Here is a 21186-nt window from a genome sequence, read left to right as displayed (position 1 = left end):
CTAGGGATCATCAAAGATTTGGATATTTTTTTATAACCTAACCCTGACTTGTACTTCTCAACAACATTGTCCCTTACTTGTTTGGAGAGTTTCCTGGTCTTCATGGCAGTGTTTAGTTAGTGGTGCCTCTTGCTTAGGTGTTGCGGCCTCTGGGGCCTTTCAAAAAGGTGTGTATATGCAATGACAGATCATGTGACATTTAGATTGCACACAGCTGGACATCATTTCACTAATTATGTGACTTCTGAAGGTAATTGGTTGCACCAGAGCTTTTTATGGGCTTCATAACAAAGGGGGTGAATATATACGCACGTGCCAATTATCAGTTTTTTATTTCTGAAAAATTGTTTTATGTATATATTTTTCTAATTTTACTTCACCAACTTAGACTAGTGTGTTCTGATCCATCACATATAATTCAGGTTAAAAAAACATTGAACTAAAGGCTGTAAAGTAACAAAATGTGTAAAAAGCCAAGGGGGTGAATACTTTTGCAAGGCACTAGACAGGTTACATTTGACAAGTCTGTGAAATGTGAATCCCCCACTGTTACACTGGTTGTCAGTCTAGCATCCTCACATTTACACTAAACACAACTATAGACAGTATAATTATCACCATTGAAGAGGATCCTAAACTTGCTCACTACTAGTGTAAAAGAGGACATTTACACCTACCATCAATGTAACAGGGTATTTAGATTACCCTTACTGATGCTCAGCACATCTAGAAAAAGTAAAGAAATCATAAACAGGCATGTTCAGCTTTGCTGTTGTAAGCCACTGATACTACAGCACTTGTGTAGTCTGCCCATACTATCGCTGGAGATCATTAGCACTGAGATGCAGCAAAGGGAAAAAAATGAAGTATGATATTAACAATTGCAGTTTATTGTGACAGACCCAAACAGGACAGGGGCTTTTGGAGGAGACAACAGGCTAGCCTATTGCCTACTGACTATGGGCCCTGGCATTTAAGGGGGCTCTATTCTTTGGGAGCTGTGTGCCTGGGGACCTTTGGAGTGGTTTTACTTCGGATTAGCTGGGGTACAGAATCAACAGTCAAAATCAGTACTGACTGCTTCAACCCCCTCCTAGACTCAGAGACTCAAAGCAGATTATAATCGTCTTAAAACTGTGTAACGTGGACAATCCGCGCTACCCCCAGTGGATGCTAATGAAAAACATGACATGTGAAGGACTTATACCCCAGTCTTCTACGCCACCCCCTTAAACCTAAACTCAATTCCCTCCAAATCCTCCCCACAAATGACGTGACAAGGTGTTGGAGTAAATGGCCTTGACGGCCTTTTATTAACAAAATAACAAAAAAAAAAAAAAATTTTTAAATAACTTTTTAAATAACTTTTAATAACCTTCTCAGTACTTTTTGGGGTCTTGGAGGGGAACCCACACCACTGGTCACTGCGACAAACTTCGTAAAAACTTTAGGCCTCCAGTCGCAACCCCCAGACTGTGAGACGGTACACAACCTTCGCAGTGACCTACCTTTTCACCCCTTCCTGGTTAACCCCTCATAACCGGAAGGTATGTAACAAACCCCATACTACCGATGGGTACCAACCATGTTATATCTCCATATAACATACATCTCCTCCTCCTCCTCACAGACCCAAACCACTGCCCATGCTGTCTTAGTAGTCCCCTTTCTAATTAATACTACCAGGGAGGGTGGGCGGGAATCTTTCTCCCCGCCGCTCTCCACTGACGTCACTTCCCCCCTTCTTCCTTCCTAATCCCTTCACAGTGTATAACTCCCCTGCTGCTGCCACTCCCCCTTTCTTAAAGGGGTAACAACTTTTTCCTAACAGCGTGACTGTGCAGTCCGCACCTGTCATGCTGTCCCTACGCTGATCCCCTTCTCTCCTCTGCTCCGGGACTTTTTTGACATGTGAAGGACTTAAACCCCAGTCTTCTACGCCACCCCCTTAAACCTAAACTCAATTCCCTCCAAATCCTCCCCACAAATGACGTGACAAAGTGTTGGAGTAAATGGCCTTGACGGCCTTTTATTAACAAAATAACAAATAATTAAACAAATAACATTTTTAAATAACTTTTAATAACCTTCTCAGTACTTTTTGGGGTCTTGGAGGGGAACCCACACCACTGGTCACTGCGACAAACTTCGTAAAAACTTTAGGCCTCCAGTCGCAACCCCCAGACTGTGAGACGGTACACAACCTTCACAGTGACCTACCTTTTCACCCCTTTTAACCCCTCGTAACCGGAAGGTATGTAACAAACCCCATACTACCGATGGGTACCAACCATGTTATATCTCCATATAACATACATCCTCCTCCTCACAGACCCAAACCACTGCCACCGCACGCAAGGGGTAAAACCTTACCCTTGCGAGCACCTCCACACCCTCAATGCTTGTTGTACACCATCTTGCAAGCCTAGCGCCCAGAGGTCGGTTCCCACTTCATTAAGGTGCACCCCATTGCTCCTAAGGTACCTCCATGTATCCACCTCCAACTCCCTGTGGCATATGGTCACACCCCCATTCCTCATAATGAACCTGTTGACTTCCTTATTCACCTTTACTTGGGCCCTATCGAACTTTTTAGCTGACAAAGCCCACCGCCATGATGTCCTGCCCACCATATCCGACCATACAATGACCATCCTGGGAAAGGCCACCTGTAAGCGTAAAAAAAAAAAAAAAAAAAAAAAAAATCGCATTTTATGTCACGTATTAGATCCCTCATGGACCACGCCCCCATGTCATTCCCCCCCACATGTAGCACCAAAACATCTGGTGCCCTGTCCCAACGAGCAAACCTGTGGACTTCTGACCTTACCCTGTTCCAAAGCATACCCGGTACCCCGATCCATCTGACCCGAGCATGTAGACACTGAAGGCAGGAAAACCGCTCACAGGATACCAAACACTAAGCCAATGTGGAGTACACTCCCACAGCTACACAGGTGCCGGCTCTGCACGATAAGTAGATAATGGATAGAAGAGGTCTGGATGGCCGCATGACCGTGAAAAAGCACCTTTATTTCATTAAAATATTGCAGGTCATATCAAAGTGGATACATAGGACAGAAAGCAGCTAATGCGTTTCACATCAATAGATATGAGTAAGCATCTACTGATGTGAAACGCGTTAGCTGCTTTCTGTCCTATGTATCCACTTTGATGTGACCTGCAATATTTTAATGAAATAAAGGTGCTTTTTCACGGTCGAGCGGCCATCCAGACCTCTTCTATCCATTATCTGACCCGAGCCTCTTGTCTGGGAATGCCTAGTTGCCTACCGTTCGGCCGAACATCAGCCCGTCTGGCCCCCGAGTAAACGAATGAGTAGCCCAGGATCCAAACCAGGCCCACCGATTCACCTGTGAATCAAAAGATGACAAACAAAAACAGTAAGTTCCCCCCAACTGTAAACTCTAACCCCAAACCTGAAACCCCTTTTAACAAGCCTGTAATAAATGAGGGCGAATATAGAGCTTGAATCTGTCCGAGTCTCACCTACCAATGCGCTTCACAACTAAGACCAGCCCTGGCAGCCTCTGTAGCAGCACCTATGCGGAAAGAATGGGAGGAGTAGCTTTTGGGATTGTACCCGGCCACCGATAAACATTTCTTGAACACTGCTATAAATTGAAACTTAGACAAAGACGACCCATGTGCGTGCATCAAGAATGAGCCCGATAACCTCGGACACATATCCCTGAATGATAGCACCACTCTTACCGGACAAATGTGTGACTCCGCAATCCGGAAAACTTCCAGTTGCACGCCCTTACCGGTCTGATTGTTTTTTGACCGTTTTATCCATATTCTAACCTAATCAGGCAAATACTCCAGATCATCCCACTGCAGCCCCCCATGAGCCCGCTTGGACGGGCTGACTAGCTTGCTTACCCGTAATGCCCCAAAGAACGCTAGTGCAAAAGCCACGCGGAATAAGGTGCTTTCAAACTCTGAACTGCAAAGGTATATGTCGAAATAGGCCATGCAACATGTCAAAAGACACCGGGCGCCGACCATCCCTGTTCTTATGCGCTTTCCTGTATCCTTTCACTGCTTGTTTCACCCAAAAGTCTTTTGTATGGTCTCGTAGCCCTTGTAACTTAAAAAGAAAGGCCAAACCTGCCAATTTCCTATCGATGGCAGCTGCCGAGATATCCCGCTCAAATCCCATATTAATGAGATAAAGAATCGCATGTGGTACCTCCCGGCCTCCGGGGGCGATCTCCAGCCTATGCAAGCATGCCAACCAATCTTGCCATACCTTGGAGTAGGCATCCCAAGTGGCCTTACTCACGGAGCGTTGAATCCACCCTGCCACGTTCCCAAGGCAACGTTCCACATCCAGTCGGGGCAGGTAACCCCCTGCTCCGCGTCTGGTGCCAACTCCCAGAACCTGTCCTACTGGAAACGAGACAGTGCATCAGCTAAGGTGTTCTCAACCCCTGGTAAGTGTACAGCGTAGATGAAAACATTAAATTTCAAACAGCGCAATACTAAATGCCTCAGCAATCTGACCACTGGCACAGAATTGGCCGACAACCGGTTAATCACCTGGACGACCCCTAGGTTGTCACAGTTGAGCCGCACCTTCAAGTTATGGAAGGATTCCCCCCAGATTTCCATTGCCACCACAATTGGAAACAGTTCCAGGAGGACTAGGTTCTTCAAGAACCCAGCCTCCGCCTAAGTAAGGGGCCAGTGGGTGGCGCTCCAATACCTTAGCCCGTAGAACCTGCCGCGTCCGTGAACAGATCCCAATTACTGATGGGACCTGACATCCAAAGAGCGCGTCCATTAAATGATTCCAGGAATTCATGCCATACCCGCAAGTCCTCTCTAGTGGATGACCAAGTTGATCCCAGAGACGTCCCGCACCACCCATTCTAAAAACGAGCTGAACGTTTCGAAGAAAGCGCATGAGATAGAGCATCCCATCGGGAGGCAACGATCAACGTAGAATCCCCCATTCCATGTGCAGCCTAGCAGATGGAAACTTTCCGGATGAACCTTCAATAGCCAGAAAGCAGATTCAATGTCTGTCTTTGCCATAAGTGACCCTCGTCTGTAGCGACGAACCCATGATATTGCTGCATCAAAGGAAGTATACTGCACACACCTCCGGCGCAATAGAATCATTGACTGACCCACCCTTCGGAAAGGAAAGGTGGTGAATCAATCTGAATTTATTTGGCTCCTTCTTGGGAACTACTCCCAATGGAGATACCACCAAGCCCGGAAGCGGGACCGAAGTAAAAGGGCCAGACATGCGCCCCAACTGTACTTCTTTTTCTAATTTTTCCGTAACCACTGTCGGATGCATAAGGGCTGATCGTAAATTCTGTGCTATGGGAGGGGGTGCCTCCAGTGAGCACGATATTTTAAAGCCACTTGCGAATCCTGATTCCAATAAATGAGCTGCTTTTCGGTCGGGGTACCTACTGAGAAAAGGACGCATCCTTTCCACCCACATCGGCATCGTCCCTCTTATTCGCAGGCTCTCCGCCACGCCCCTTCCCTCTTCTAAAGCACTTTGACAGTGCGTGAGATGTCCTGCAGCCGGAACATGTGTGCTTAAATCGACAGTTTGCACCGAACTTACATTTGCCCTCGTTGAACTGCCAACAGAAGCCCCATTTCTTGTCAGTCGGTTGTCCTGGAGCTGTGTTACCTCCGACCCCTGCCTGAAAAAACTGATTCGGAGCCCTCACTGCAGTCATAAGCTTCATCCACAGGCTGATATCCTTGTGGTCCCAGCGAAGCGACAGTCGGACGGCCATCCGTTGCCGAAACTGTTTGTTGTACCGCAGCCATGCCACTCCGCCGTATGTCCAGTGCGCCTCACTAATGGCATCTAAGTACACGAACAAAGCCGAGTAGTGCTCGGGGGCCTTTTCCCCTACCACACTCGCCAAGATAGCGAACGCCTGCAGCCAATTAGAAAAAGTAAGAGGAATCAGCCTATATCTGCGTTTTTCCTCGTCCTCTTCCTTGCGTTCTTCCGGTTTCAATCTGTCCAGATTGAATTTTTCTAGCGGCAATAATGTGAATATCTCCACATATTCCCCTTTCCAAATTTTTTCTTTTACTTCTGTTTTGAGATGGGCTCCCAATGGGCCTTCAAAACAGACATAAACCTTGCTCTTAGCGGAGTCTGCCAACCTGACTGACTCTGCCTTCTTTTCTCCTGTTTTTTCCTGGCTGTCCGTGACCGAAACACTGGCTGATGTTACTGGCAGATCTACCACTGCCGTCCCAGTTCCAATTGTCCGTGCCACAGAATCTCCACTAACCGTGACTGTTGCCGTCAGCATAGTCGCTGCAGCACCATCTTTTCCCCGTGGTGGAGCCCACGCCGCGCTAATGACGAACTGTCCCCAGTGGTCGGCTCAAAGCGCTGTACCAAATCCAGCAAACCTGACAATACCTCCTGCAGGTCTGTCCTGACAGCCCCTTCTCCTGCCTCCCTGGGTTATTCTGCAGGTGGCCTAACCACGCCTACCCCCGATGAACTACTACCCCCCCCCCACCCCCCGGGATCCCCCTTTCCTGCCCTGCTCCAATAACTTTTCTAATAAAGAAGAAATAGAAAAAGTAGAACTGCACTCACCAGGCTGGCCAGGACTGGGCCCACCAGCCGCTACTCCGGAATCCAACGCTGACGAATGTCCCTGGTCATCGTCCCTCTCCGACCCGGACAGCTCCCCCTCCGATCTGTCGCTGACCACCTCCTGCCGAACGATAGCTGGCTGCACTCCAGAGGGTCCTGCTCTGGCTGCCGGGGGTCTGCGCTGTTCCTCTCGTCCCACTCTCTGTGTTGTAACGCCAGACCCGTGTGCTGCTTGCCTGGATGGACTTCTGTGCTGTCGACTGGTCTGGGCCTCTGTTGTTCTCCCTCTGCCTCTGCTCAACATCGACACTGCGCTCCTCACGTTCCTCCCTCTGGAAAGCGCAGGGCTGCTGGCTGCCTCGGCCACCTGGCCAGCCCCCCGATGCACTGATGTCACACGTTGTCCCGACTGGCTGCTCGGAGTCCCCCTTTCATCCCCGGCCGCCTGCTCCTGGCATCTGCGACGAGCTGGGGGAGGAGAACCGTGTGTTGTGCTGGTCTCCCCCATCCCTGCGCTCCGGCCTCTCCGCTGTGTCCTCCTCGTGTCATCTCGCCTGGCTCCCTGAGCCTGCTGTACACTGGGGGTGGTTGGATCGATCCTCTTTCTTAAAGGGGAAACAACTTTTTCCTAACAGTGTGACTGTGCAGTCCGCACCTGTCATGCTGTCCCTACGCTGATCCCCTTCTCTCCTCTGCTCTGGGACTTTCTATATATAAAAATATGCAGTAGGTGTTAAAAAATATGTGATGGTGCTGCAATCTAGGAAAAACTGGAATATTCAGCTTTAGAAATATAAAGTGATTAAAAGGATTTATTGGGGCTTTCCACTTAAAAAATCTATGTCTAATAGACTGTATTGAATGCTCTATGGACTTTTCCCTGTGTCTTTGTTAGCACAGTTTTTCCCCTTTTTTCAATTTCAGCACAGGCTTAATTTATGCTAATTTATGTATGCTGATGTAATTTATTATGACTTTTTTTTTGTCACTTTTGTTTTTGTTTGTTTTTTGCTGTCTCTTGCTTTCATTAAGTTGAGTTTTCTTAAGGTGCACATATTGCACTTTTTTGTTGTACACATTGGCCCCTCTTTTGGTTGCGCATCTGTTTTTTACTTTACACAATCGTCTCAAAACTACCTGATGCTGGGTTCTCCTGCTGTTATACGTACTCTGTTTAGTAACCACTTGCCAACCAACCGCTGTCATTATACTGCAGCAGCTTGGCACAATCCCACAAATCGCCGTCCGTAGCTATACGTCGGCTCGTGAACTCGCTTTTGTGGGCGCGCGCTTTGCAGGTGGCGTGCACGCTCCCATTGGCCAGTGGGAAAGCCAATCAGCGGGTCCGGCAGAATCGATGTCCGCCGGCCACCTGTGATCGTTCTCCCACAGTGACAGAATGGGGATCTGCCTGTGTAAACAAGTCACACAGTCACACAGTCCCCCATACAGTTAGAAAACACAAACAGGAAACACATTTAACCCCTTGATCGCCCCTGATGTTAACCCCTTCCCTGCCAGTGTTATTAGTACAATAACAATGCATATTTTTAGCACTGATTATTGTAATAATGTCATTGGTTCCCAAAAAAGTGTCAGAAATGTCAGTTAGGTGTCCGATCTGTCCGCAATGACGCAGTCCCGCTAAAAAAAAATCACTGATCACCACCATTACTAGTAAAAAAACAATAAAAAATAAAAATGCCATAAATCTATCACCCATTTTGTAGACACAATATACTTTTGCACAAACCAATCAATATACACATATTACAATTTTTTTTTACCAAAAATATGTAGCAGAATACATATCGTCCTAAACTCATGAATAAACTATTTTTTTTTACATTTCTTTTGGAAATGTTTTATAGCAGAAAGTAAACATTTTTGTGTTTTTTTTTTTTTTTTCAAAATTGTGGCTCTTTTTTTGTTTATAGCGAAAAAAACAAAAAACGCAGAAGTGATCAAACACCACCAAAAGAAAGCTATATTTGTGGGGAAAAAAAAGACATTAATTTTGTTTGGGTACAGTATCGCACAACCGTGCAACTGTCAGTTTTTCAACAAAAGTGGAGTTACGTTTTAAGGTTATGTGTTTACTGTTATAATGTGTACCTGTGTTTGCCTATACTGTCTAGGTGTGAAGTGTCTTTCTCCAATTGTGTTAATTCTCCATTGTGTGCCTCCTAAGTGTGCATTCTTGTTGTTAATTGAGTAACCTATTGTTTCTGTCTGTTTGCTTACCCTCCTGGAGATTCCTACAAGATGTCAAATTTACCTTGTTACCTAACTATTGTGGGAGGTTTACCCCAATGTGTAATATTTGTTTTTATTGTTCATGTGGTGACTGCCCCTATTTGTGAGGTGTATAAAAACCTTTATTTCTGTTCAATAAAGGTATTTCTTTGGTTTTATCTCAACATCTTGTCTGCATATTAAAATTGGGGTAAAGGGCTGAGTAAAGGGCTGGTATTAGCCACTGGTCTGCTGGAAGGGTTTGGAGGGCAGGAGGCACCGTTTGGTGGAGGAACCCAGTCAGGGTGCCAGGCAGTCAAATTTATGATAAACGGTGCTTTAGCAAGCAAACTATCATTCAGTTAGGGTTTAAACATACAGGTTTACACAGTGGAGGAAACTGAGCACATCAAAAGGATACTTGATTTTTTTAAGCCTGAGAACCTCTAACAGTTTTGTAACAGCTGCAAAGTATAGCCAGCAGCCAAAAGACATCATCATGTCCTTCTTGCAAATAGCTTGCAGGGGCTTCGTATTTTAGACATTGTAGTTAATTACGTAGCTACAGAAGACACCACTGGATAAAGCTGTCACCAGCAATAACTGACCTTCTGTTATTTATTAACATGCCTTTATAGATACTCTTTAAAATACCCATCTGTCACACAGAAAGGACACACATCCAACATGGGTCATCTTCTGTTGGTCTGCACTTTGCTCTTCCATGTTTTCTCCTCGGTTAAGGGGGACTTTCTGATTGAAGGACTGAGAAACATCCAGGTCAGTGTCCTCTTCTATCTTTGATCTTGGTATTTGAATAAATCTGTAAATATTACCCAATATCTGGATTATTATTGTTCTTATTTCTTATTTTTGCACATGCAGGCAAAAGGGCATCTTAACAAATCATAATTTACCACGTCTCATTCATTTAGGATAAATATAGGACAAACCTCAGGACTCGGTCACACGAACTGTAGCACGTTTAGTTTGTTTGATTGGTGTGTCTATTGGCTGCAGATAGGCTTTTTTAGCCGTAGTATCCCACGTTCGTTTACACTATTGTGACACTTCTCATTTTACAATTGAACTACTTTTAATGTTGGCTATTCTCTGACGTCCTGTCTTCCAACTTGAATACTCTACGTGCATATTCTCCGTCAGGTCTCTCTTACTGTCCCCTGCAGCTACCTATTTTGATCTCTATTTCTGAGGCTCTGCTTCGGAGGCATGTAGCATCCATCCCTGGTGAATTGCAGAAAACTCTGTAGCCTCTTAGGTATTAAACAACTGTCCTTGAAGAAGCCAAGACTGGCGAAACATGTCGGACATCTGAATACCCACTCACAGAACTGGCCGTCACAATCATCAGGCCAAGTGATGTGAAATATCTCTTGCTACAGAATTGATTTTAGAAATTCCTTGCACACCTCGTCTATGTGACTATTATGCCTAAATTTTATTGAATTTTGTTAAATAAATAGAATTTTTATTCTCAAATATTGTATCTTGTTTCTCTTGGCACCGCCATAATCCCTATACTTCTTTTCCCCCCCCTAATTGAGATAGGACAAACAGTGGTTCGCATTATAGGTTGAAGGGGTTTACTTAGTAAAATACAACTGCTGATAATGTTTAAAATTCTAAACAATTCAATGTTAAAAGATATAACAATTTACTTGGTCCATGCTCTTGTACTTGCACTCCTAGCTAAGTATGGTCACTTTGCTGTGCAACAGGTATGCACTGATTTAAAGGCAGGCACTGATTGTGTACGTGTAGCACTGACCCCAGAAGGAACTGCTGGTATTTGATTGGGCCTGTACTCTGCTCTTACACCCCCAATAACTTGACTCAATCCCCTTGACACAGCTGTGGTGCAGTGTTAATGTGAAGCTAATAGTAAAGGATAACCCCACAATGTGCAATATAACAATAGTATACCTTTGTTATTACCTGGGTATCTGATGTTCCACTCGCTGGAAAAGGAATAACATTCCACACCAATTGTAATTAACCAGGAACATATTTTTACTGGAACTGGTATAAAATAGTAATTACAGTATTTGCACTGTCACACAAACGTAATGCAACAGCTCAATAGGTATTTACAACAGTTTGTACTTGTAAAGTTGTCTTAGATGACCCCTGAGAGTCCGTCTTCAAGTGGGACTAATGCTCAGAGTGAAACCGCCTTAACTCTGGGCACCTTCCCACTTCTAGCACACTTTGGCAACCACAGGAATGCAAAGTTAATCAATAAAGTACAACACAATTTTTAGGGAGCTCCCCCTACTAATTTATAATGCAGTCCCTCTTAATACCAATAGGATGCAAGGCCTTGCAATAAGAGATGCAGTCTTAAGTCTTCTGTCTTCTGCTAGCTATTTGTGTTGTGTTAATTGTAATCCGACAGTTGAACAAACAAAGGTTAAAAGGAAGGCGAATGTTAGAACTATTCTTGTAGTGCAGTACCCCTGTAACTGTCTCCGGTGCAATTGGCTTTGAATAACACGGTGTCAATAGTACAGAGAAGGGTAGGCTTGAGGCCTGTTTAAACTCAGTCCTTTTGATTTAGATCTTCTTTGTGGGACTACAGGTCCCAGTAACACTGTGTTAAAAGTCTGGGTGTATAACAGTGCGTTTAAAGAAACTATGGGCGACAGCCCTCTCACCCAAACAGGCCTGAAGAATAGAACAGCTCAGCTCCGATTGTCTCAATCTTGCTTCCCACCAGCCAGCGCCATCACACCGCTCTGTTCCGCGAAATGAACCGGGACCCTCTGATGGCTCCAACAGGTGCCTCTGGATCCTTCCCGATCCGGTCACACAGTCTTTCCAGCACCCAGGTATAGAGCAGAGTCGTTGGCTATTCCGCTCCACAGTTGGTGTAGGCCACTCTCTCTGGAAACCTCCTCACAGGTCCTTGTAGGCATGTGTCCAGAAGAGACCCAAGATGGCCGCGCAGGGCCTTTTATAACCTACCCAGCATGCAGTTCAGTGCTGAGTGTCCATGGGTAGGTCACTTGGCATTGTGGGTAGGTAGGTCATTGTAAAATGTAAACAAACAGTAACTTCCTGTAACATTTCTCATGTTCTTGAAATAGAAAATAAAATGAAGTCCATTTCACGATTTGGCCACTAGATGGTGCCAAATACCAAAGTATGCACTGTCTATTAGTTAACATTACATAGCAAAAATGTCAGCGCTACATACGTGTTAGGACGGTGGCATTTTTTCTCAATGTGATAATTGTCATGATTTCTTTTTATATAATCTTGAGTTAATTGTTATAATATAAAATTGATGCTGCACTGTCATATAATGGTGTAATCAAATACTGTGATGAAATAAAATTAATATAAGTGCAAATACAGCAATGAAAATAACTTCCTAAATAAATTGCCAAGTGGCGTACTTAACATACAAATAGTGCATTCACCAACATCATAAAACTGCAGTGATAGATGTGATATACATAACAAATGCAAACATCAATGAATAAATGTCCAACAGACAGACACTAAAGGTCTGATCAATAGTGTGCAATAAGTGACTGGTGCCTTTTCCATCCCGTTGTAGTGACACCTCTGTGCTCACAAGCCTCTCACTTTACATCTGTAAGGTAACAGCATAGGATGAATGGCTCTCTCTTAGGGATCTGTGCGTCTCCACTTGTTAAAAGGGTCCTACAGAAGTGTATCTGCCTTATAGATCTTTATAGTGAATTGTGTTCCCTGGGGATCCCTTCCCAATGGTATCCTCAGCTATGCAGCATAAGAAAGAATGCTCCAATAGTGTGATAACGTACAAACGATTTATTGTTTTAAAAACAGCTAATTAATCAATTTTCAGTGACAAGAACAAACGCACACTCCACGAGCGGCGAGCTCGTACTCCTGCGTCACTTCCGATAGCCTGTTGCTTAGTCCCGACACGTATCGTCACACCCCATGTGACTTCATCAGGGGTTTATTATTACTTTATTCACCAAGTCACTTATTACACAATATTGATTACAACTTTAGTGTCTGTTGGACATTTATTCATTGATGTTTGCATATTGTTATGTATATCACATCTATCACTGCACTTTTATGATGTTGGTGAATGCACTATTTGTATGTTAAGTATGGCACTTGGCAATTTATTTAGGAAGTTATTGTCGTTGCTGTATTTGCACTCATTCATATGAATTTTATTTCATCACAGTATTTGATCACATCATTATATGACAGCACAGCACCAATTTTAGATTATATTTTCCCCATTAGCTACGGATAAGCTTACTGGAGTCTGCAGCAGTCAGTGCTGTTCCACTTTTAGTGATAGAGCAGGAGAATCAATATTTTAATCTTTGAGTTAATTGTTGTTTCCTGTGAGATCTAAGAAATGAGTAGTGTTTTGCACATTACTGGGATAACCAGCCTAGTGCAACAGATATGTACTTATTTATGCAGAGACTACACATTGGTTTCATAACCATACAGTATGTCTTAGGCTGTTCTCTATGCTAGCAATGTTTAGGATTGCAAAGCTGCTGTCTATTTTACTTTTTTTTCCAATTTTTTTACTATTTCTTTTTCATGTTTTTTTCTTTTTTGTATGTTTTTTCTAAAACCTAAAAAACTTTCAAAAAAAAACTATTTGATAAAAAAAATTCTGAAACAGAATACTGAATTTCCTATCAAATACTTACTGTAACTTTCCTTTCCTGATAGACTCCATGGCAGCATACGTGTCTGTTAATCCCACCTCCACTCCTCCCCTATAGAATCCCTCTCTCATAAATCTTTGCTCCAAGCCAGCATCTGTGTTCTGTAACTAGCCTACTCCAGACATTTAGGAGGGAACTCCTGCTGCAATGGAGCCTATCAGGAAAGGAAAATTACGGTAAGTATTTGATAGGAAATTTTCAGTTTTCCTGACAGACTCCATGGCAGCATACGTGTGCCAGCATACGCCTGGGAAATAACTTGCCGTACACACCCGGGTGGGCAAAATGTTGAGCAAAGAAAGTTTAACACTGTCAACTGACAGTACTTGTAAACCAAAATTAACTGAAGATAGAGCAGCTGGTTCAACACAGTAATGGGACACAAGCGTGTTCATAGAAGACCAGGAAGCCGCCCTGCAAATTACTTCGGGAGCTACATGACGCAAAAGCTTCTCAAGATGTACACCCACTCCTGGTCGAGTGAGCAGACTTTACCTGCTATGGAGCCAAGCCCTTGGCTCTGTGAGCCTGTTGGATGACATAGGCAATCCGTATTTGATGTAATGTTAGTAAAGACAGCATAAGCCATTACTGTACAGAAGCCATGTTCTTTGAATAATAACCAGTAGGAACAGGAAACACCACACAAGAAGTAAGTACAACAGAGATGCACCATAGAGTTGCATTTAAAGGAAAATAACATCCATGACAATCAGTTCCACAATTGCCCTAGATGAGGCACGCTTCTCTGTCCTTTCTGGCAAAAGAATAAAAAGGCATTCTGAAGCCAGAAGGAAGCTGTAGCTTGTAGATATGACTTTACAATATCTGAGGATTCCTAAAATTTAAAGAAGGCACTGCTGGAAGTGAAATTAGGATTCCCTGTTTACTAGACGCGCTTTAACGAACTAAGCCACAGCGCGCTTTCTCCCACGCAAGTTAGAACTGTAAGGTTGGCAGAACAATTTCTTGGCTCCCGCAAAGACTGATACACCCTTGGAAATTGAGTCAAGCACAGGTAACAGCACCTCTCGACTGGCACTGACGCTCTCTTTGTTATATGGTGAAAGGCCTGAAATCTGCTTCCTGGTTCCCACTGCTGGAGAAACCCCTTCCAGAAAAGCCGCCTTCTCCAGCTTCCACTTGATCCTCATATCCGTAGACACCATAGTGGCAAATTTTAGACACTGGTGGGAGAAAAGGCAGGGCCAGGAGTATTCAGATCCAAAACATCAGGATCCAGAGCCAGGGCAATGATCCAAGATTATATTGAACTAAGCCCCGAGGCCCACAAGAGACTGAATGGGCTCCAGGTGTCTCCTTGCTAGATTTAGCAGCCAGCCGAATTCAAAGAGCATAGAAAAGACCTGAGCACTGGGCTCCAGCAGCTGCCCTCTGTTTTGGGACAGTAGGACAAGGACATCCATGTAACTAGGCAGGCGCATGCTCCTTGTTTTGATAAAGACTATAACAACCAATAAGATCCTGAAAACACACAGGATGATGCTGAAAGCCCGAATGGCTGGAGATGGTCTTGACCTACAGTGAACCGAAGGAACTTGCGGAAATCTTCTACAATGGACACATGAAGGTAAGCAGCTTTACATCTATTGGAAACAAGCCAGTCATCTGGCTGGACCCACTATGAAGCAGGGATGGTGTTTCCACCTTGAACTTCTCCTTTGCTGAAATTGTCACAGGTGTGCAACGTCTAAAACCGGCCTCCGCAAGCTGTACCTCTTCATGACCATAAAAGGGGCAAGCACCTGCCCTGAAATCTCTTTGCATTCAGAGACTGGCACAGCAGCGCTTTGCGACACCAGTGACTTACGTAGAGCATGAGTATATGCTTTCTTTACCTCAGCATGAGGCAAAATCCATGGAAATGAATCAGATAAGATGGAGGACTTCTGAAGGACCATGCATGTCCCGAAGGGACCACTTTGACATCCCAATAGTCTGAAGCCCAACCCAGTAGCTTCTTGGATTCCGAGTTCAAGCTTTTAGCATACTTCTGAGAGGATATTAGGTCCCCTCACCAGCTCTACCTAAAATCCCGAGCTGGTCTGTAAAAATGTGCGACCCCCTTTCTTGTGAAAAAAAAAAAAAATGTGCGACCCTTGCACGCTCTGAACTTTGTTCTCTAGACTGTCCTCTTCTGGCCTAGCCAGTCCTGGTCCTGAGGTAGGATCTCAGCTTGCTGACTGTGGCCCGGGTTATGGTGCTATCCAGCTTGCCAAAAGATGAAGCTCCCTAAAAGGGAATGCTACACTATGCCTATTACAGGCGGGAACAGCAAGCCCAGCCATAGCACTCACTTGCCGTAACTGATGAGAGCATAACCCGTGCCACTATGCGGCTGATGTCATTTGGAGCCTTATCATGGAAACTGACACCAGCTCCGGCCCCTGAACTACAGGGTTTCTGAAAACGCTCCTGAATACTGCATCCACAGTGCTTGTGCTGTGTAATCTGCCCCCATCTAAACTGTAAAAAACCTCCCTAAATCTGCCACTTCCTGTATGCCCTCTCTGTGTTGACCACAAAAATCAAGGGCTGCTCAGCCCTGCCCACCATGGTCAGAGTATGTCCCTCCGTCATACATATCCATCCCCTCTGCTCTCCTCTTTCCCCCCTCACCCCCTCCTTCCTGCCTGTCATCTCCCTCTCTGTGCCTGTCTCCACCCCGCCCCACCCCCCACCGCTATTCTTAAAACAAAAAACTTAAAATTGTCATTGCCAACCCCTCTATTAGAGGCTGGCATAGCACACTATGTAACTGAATTCAAAAGACGAGCATTCTAAATACCGAATTTGAGCTGTCTTCAGGCAGGTCACATGACTCGCGGCCACTTTACAGCTACGAGACGGGGATTCTGCGGAGGAGACAAGCGGCCACGTGATCTCCCCTGACGTCAGAGGGAGATCACGGCTCCTCCCGCAGAAGACATCAATCGGAGCCGTAAAGCGGCCACAAGTAATGTGACCAGCCTGGAGACAGCTGAAATTCAGTATTTTGAACGATTGTTTTTTAAAACCACTGACATAGTGTGCTATGCCAGCCTCTAATAGAGGGGCTGGCATAGTCTTATATATAAGGGTTAACAAACACTTTAAGAATGAGGATTTAGAACACTCTCTCTACGGCTATGTCTCCAAGTCCTGCGATTCTGAGTGCGACCCCCAATCCGACTCCGAGTGCAGCCCCAAACCAACTTTACAGTTTCTGGATCAAAGTTGCATCAAAGGTCGCATCAAATTAGAGCAGGAACCCCTCAAAGTCGCTGCAACTCTAAGCTGCATAGATTGAAACGGGTGCCATTGAGCTCAATGGGCTGTGACCCGCCATGTGACCCCATGTGTCCAAAGTTGCATGACAAGTCACACTAGTCGAAACGGAGCCTAAAGGTGCTTACAGAACTTCCTCTTGATTTGCAGGAGACTCTACCTTGGTTGGGACAGTTCCAGCTCTTCCTGGTCATCCTAGTGGGAGAACACGCCGCAATGGCTGTTGGACATCGTATGTGGCTTGTATCTATGGTTGCCACCTCATCCCTTTAAACCCGAACACATATTAATTACACAGGTTCTGTGGCTAAATAAGGTGGTAATTAAACTCACTTGGTGCCTTATCTGCATTTAATTAGCCTCAGAACCTGTGTAATTCAAAGGTGTTCGGGTTTAAAGGGATGAGGTGGCAACTCTACTTGTATCCCACTCTTTAAGAGATTCTTGCACTACGTGCCTCAATATGGATTCCATTTGCTGGAAAACACCACTGCCTGGGCTTAGCATGGCTCACACAGAGACTTGCCTTCTGGAACCGGAGTCCTGCATCCCCAGCAGGCTAACTCCTTGGAGCAGCTGACATAGCGGTGGGTGCGTAGAGGAGGATTCGGAGCGGGGGCCGCAGTGAAACATCCACAGTGTGAAACTGCACAGGTGATCAAATCATAGCAGAATCACACAGAGACAGCATACAAGGGAGTTACTGCAGATTGCACATAGCACTTTGGGAAACTGCTGCAGACTGCCTACAGAGAAATCTCTACATCAACCGTACTGATCGCCGATTGAATTTCTCCACTGAAATGATCCCCCCATCGCCCGCAGCATGCATGCGCTGGGCCCCTGGGCAGGAGCAACCCAGGGAAGCCCGGCCGAAAGAGAAAGCAATGGCTTGGAACGCAAATGCACTCCAGCTACCATAGACTGGAAGACACTAGAGCCAGAGAAGAAACAGACAAACAGAAACACGCAAACTGCTGCTATGGAATAGGTCATATAAAACTATACATCACCGCACATGGCAACTTCAATCCTGCTTCCACAATCAGACCGGGCCAGATAGGTTGATCACACCAGGCTTGGGGCAGATAGGGCCACCCGCTAACAGCTGGGTTATCTGGCCATTGCACCGTTTGCCTGCAAAAGCTCTTCCAGTGCCTCCTTTGTTTGCCCACTCCATACCCTGCTAATAGCCACGGCTTATCGGAGTATCTTCAGTTTAGCTCGCCCCATACCTTGCTAATAGCCAGGGCTTATCGGAGTATCGTGACCTGTCTTCCCAGTGCTCACTGCCAGCCAGTCTTAATTAACCCACACGTATGCTGCCGCTCCCACTTCCGCTCTGATCGCCTAGGTGATCTGAGTGGAAGTTTTCCTCTTCTCCCTTTCTCCCCACAGTCTTCTGGGACACATCTCAGGTCCCAGAAGACTGCAGGACCATTCACAAAGCGCAGTATGGGTCACGCATACGCAGTGCGCAGCCGGCTGTGAAACTGAAGGTAGCATAGCCTGCTGTCCACAGTTAGGATGCCGGTGCCAGGATTTGTAGCTGCTGACTTACTTTTTTTTCTAGAGTGAACCTCCTCTTTAAAGTGTAATTAAACCCAGACTATGAAAAGCTATCATTATATGTTAACTAACAGAGTGTACATACTCACAAAGTCACTAAAGCATTTGTTTTGTGTAGAGTGAAATGTACCTGGTTGATCCTGCCTTCCGCTGTCTTCTCTGTGTCTCCATTGCAGCCTGAGATTGTGTATATCAGCTGTTGTCTACTGACTGAGCAAAGGAGGTGCTGGATACAGATTTTTAATGGGTCAATCGAATATCACTGGGCTCACAGTGCCCAATGATAATATTGGTTCATAGCAGATAAAGTCAATGCTTTTGAGGGCCAAACTGAACACCCCCCCCCCCCGCACCCAAAAAAAAAAATGATTAACCACACTACAGATCCATTTAAGCACAGTCTAAAGCCCCATACACACTATTAGATTTTATGCAGATTTTTGTCTTCAGATTTACCAAAACCATATAATATAAGGTCAAACCTTAAGAGTTTCTATTTGTATGCAATCAGGCAGGCCCTTGCACTACATGGTTTTTGTAAATCTGAAGACAAAAATCTGCAGAAAATCTAATAGTGTGTATGGGGTGTAACTTTCTGAGCCCTGGTGAAGAGGGGGTCTATTTGGCACCTGAAATGTACTGATATTTTGCTGGTATGAACCAATGTAATCAATAACCCCCTCCTGCCCAGTCCCAGCATTCCTTTAAATGAGTCTATACACCCGATCATGTAACAACTGTTATTGGCTGATAGAGTGGTCACATGATCAGGAGCTCATCCTGCCAGCTCCTGATCATGACTAGAGATGAGAGCTATCTATGACAGCTTGGCCACTGTGCTGGAAGTGTGTAGTAAGCATGCGCTCAGCACAAAAACCGCGGTTGTCCATGGATGCATATGTGTTGCGTGGGCTCTTGTATGTTTGTTTGGTGTACTCATTGGACTTTATATAAGCAAAAGTAAATACAGTAAGTTTTAACACTTCCTTATTTTATCAAAAATAAAGGTATCCATATTAAACGTTAAAGCAGATCTGGGGGTGATTCAAAACTAGACAATAAAGAGCATTTAACCCTTGCAATGCAAGGAGAGTCCCAATGCAAAGGGTTAAATACTCTTTATTCTGTCTAGGGTTCCATTAAAAGGCAGCTTTACTTACTGTATTCCTTGCTCCTCCAGCAGCCAGAGCTCACTTATTCTCTCTGACACTCCGAGTTGTGAATTGGGAACTCAGCGTCCTCACTTACAATACAGGACTGCTGGTCCTGCGTTGTATGTAATTACATCAAAGTGTGACTGACAAATGGAGCAATGAAGAGAAGAGGCTTTGAGGGACCAATCACAGATAGGATTAAGACTGCAAGAGGAGCGGGATACGGTACTTTAAACTACATTCAAAAGGTATCCTAGACCAAAAAAAGATCATTTAAACCTTGTAGTGAAGGAGGCGCCCCCCTGCAAGTGTAGCTTTGATTTTTCTCAGGAGTTATGCTTCAAAGCTGAAGTTTAGCTAAAAAAAAAAAAGAAAAAAATCTCTACTGGTTTAGTCACATCACTTATGTGTAATGAAGTATGTCCCATGTTGTGCAGGCAGCTGGGTCCTGGAGAAATTGTCCCCACATGCATGCCCTGTCCTCTTCCAGTCTCTGAATTTACAGCGCTGCAACAGTTAACACCTTCAGGTCTTAACACAACAGCAGTACCATTGGTCATACAGGCACATGCCCCCTCCTTCCTCCATTGATAAAAGTTATTTTATTGATTACACTGCCTGTAACATGATCTGTGCAAGGGGGAGGGAATCCTGTGACTGATCAGACCCTCTCACATTCACAGATTGTGATACAGGGAGTGTAATCTTAATGGGGGAGGAGGAGGAGGAAGGAGGGGAAGCGTTCCCGTTGGACCTGCTGCTGTTCTGCCCAAAGCTCTTAACCATAGCGAAGCAGAAAGCTCAGAGACAGGAAGAGGACAGGCATCCCTGCAGTGAGGATTTCTGCAGGATCCAGCTGCTTGCACAAAGTAGGACATATTTTTAACATTTTGTTTTAAACCTTTTTCAGATTTTTATTACTGTCTGTGTATTTACTGGGGAGATTCAAAATTTCACTTTTTGCCCTGATAACCATTATCACTGAGACCAAAAGTGATAGGAAGTCCAGAAATGTAAGGTTGTCACCAGAAAAAGAACTTTAAAAGAGAAGTGCGTGTTTTGAAAAAATAAGTGTACATACTCACCTAGGTGAATTCAGCATCAGTCCAATGCTGCATCTGTCCCCCACCACGTCTGAGGCTGCATTCACACCTCAGCGTTTTGAATCGCAGGCACATTTGCCATGATTTCAAAGCGTTGAGGTGTGAATGAAAAATCACAGAACGCACATTTGAGATGCCATTTATTTGAATGGCACCTAAAATTGCGATGCGGAGTTGATTGATGAGTGATAAATTGCGCTGCAATCACAGCAACCCGCATTGCGTGAAGCATGTCGCCTAAAAGTAGCTCCTGAACTTTTTTTGGGCAACAAGCTTCAGGCGATGCGGGTTGCCGTGATTGCAGCACGCTTTATCGTGCTACAATCGTGGCAAAACCGCACAGCAATTTTAGGTGCCATTCAAATGAATGGCATCTCAAATGTGCATTCTGTGATTTGTCATTCAAATCTTGGTGCTTTGAAATAGCGGCAAATTGATTCAAAATGCTGAGGTGTGAATGCAGCCTAATGCCCTGTACACACGGTCGGACATTGATC

At 44.9% G+C, this 21186-nt stretch overlaps 1 protein-coding gene across 1 annotated transcript in view; it reads left to right on the top strand.

The window, feature by feature from the left end:
* The first annotated feature begins 9484 nt into the window (after positions 1 to 9484).
* The window catches only part of LOC141103139 (inter-alpha-trypsin inhibitor heavy chain H3-like), a 175248-nt gene continuing 163546 nt past the window's right edge, over positions 9485 to 21186 (top strand). Inside the window, exon 1 of the mRNA XM_073592419.1 lies at positions 9485 to 9637. Coding sequence (XP_073448520.1) covers positions 9545 to 9637 — 93 coding nt within the window. The 5' untranslated portion in view covers positions 9485 to 9544. The remainder of the gene's footprint in view (positions 9638 to 21186) is intronic.

The sequence above is a fragment of the Aquarana catesbeiana genome, linkage group LG07 (genome assembly GCF_042186555.1).
Source record: "Aquarana catesbeiana isolate 2022-GZ linkage group LG07, ASM4218655v1, whole genome shotgun sequence".
Classification (NCBI taxonomy): Eukaryota; Metazoa; Chordata; class Amphibia; order Anura; family Ranidae; genus Aquarana; species Aquarana catesbeiana.
The sequence above is the reverse complement of the archived record's forward strand: the minus strand, read 5'-3'. Positions and strand labels throughout refer to the sequence as shown.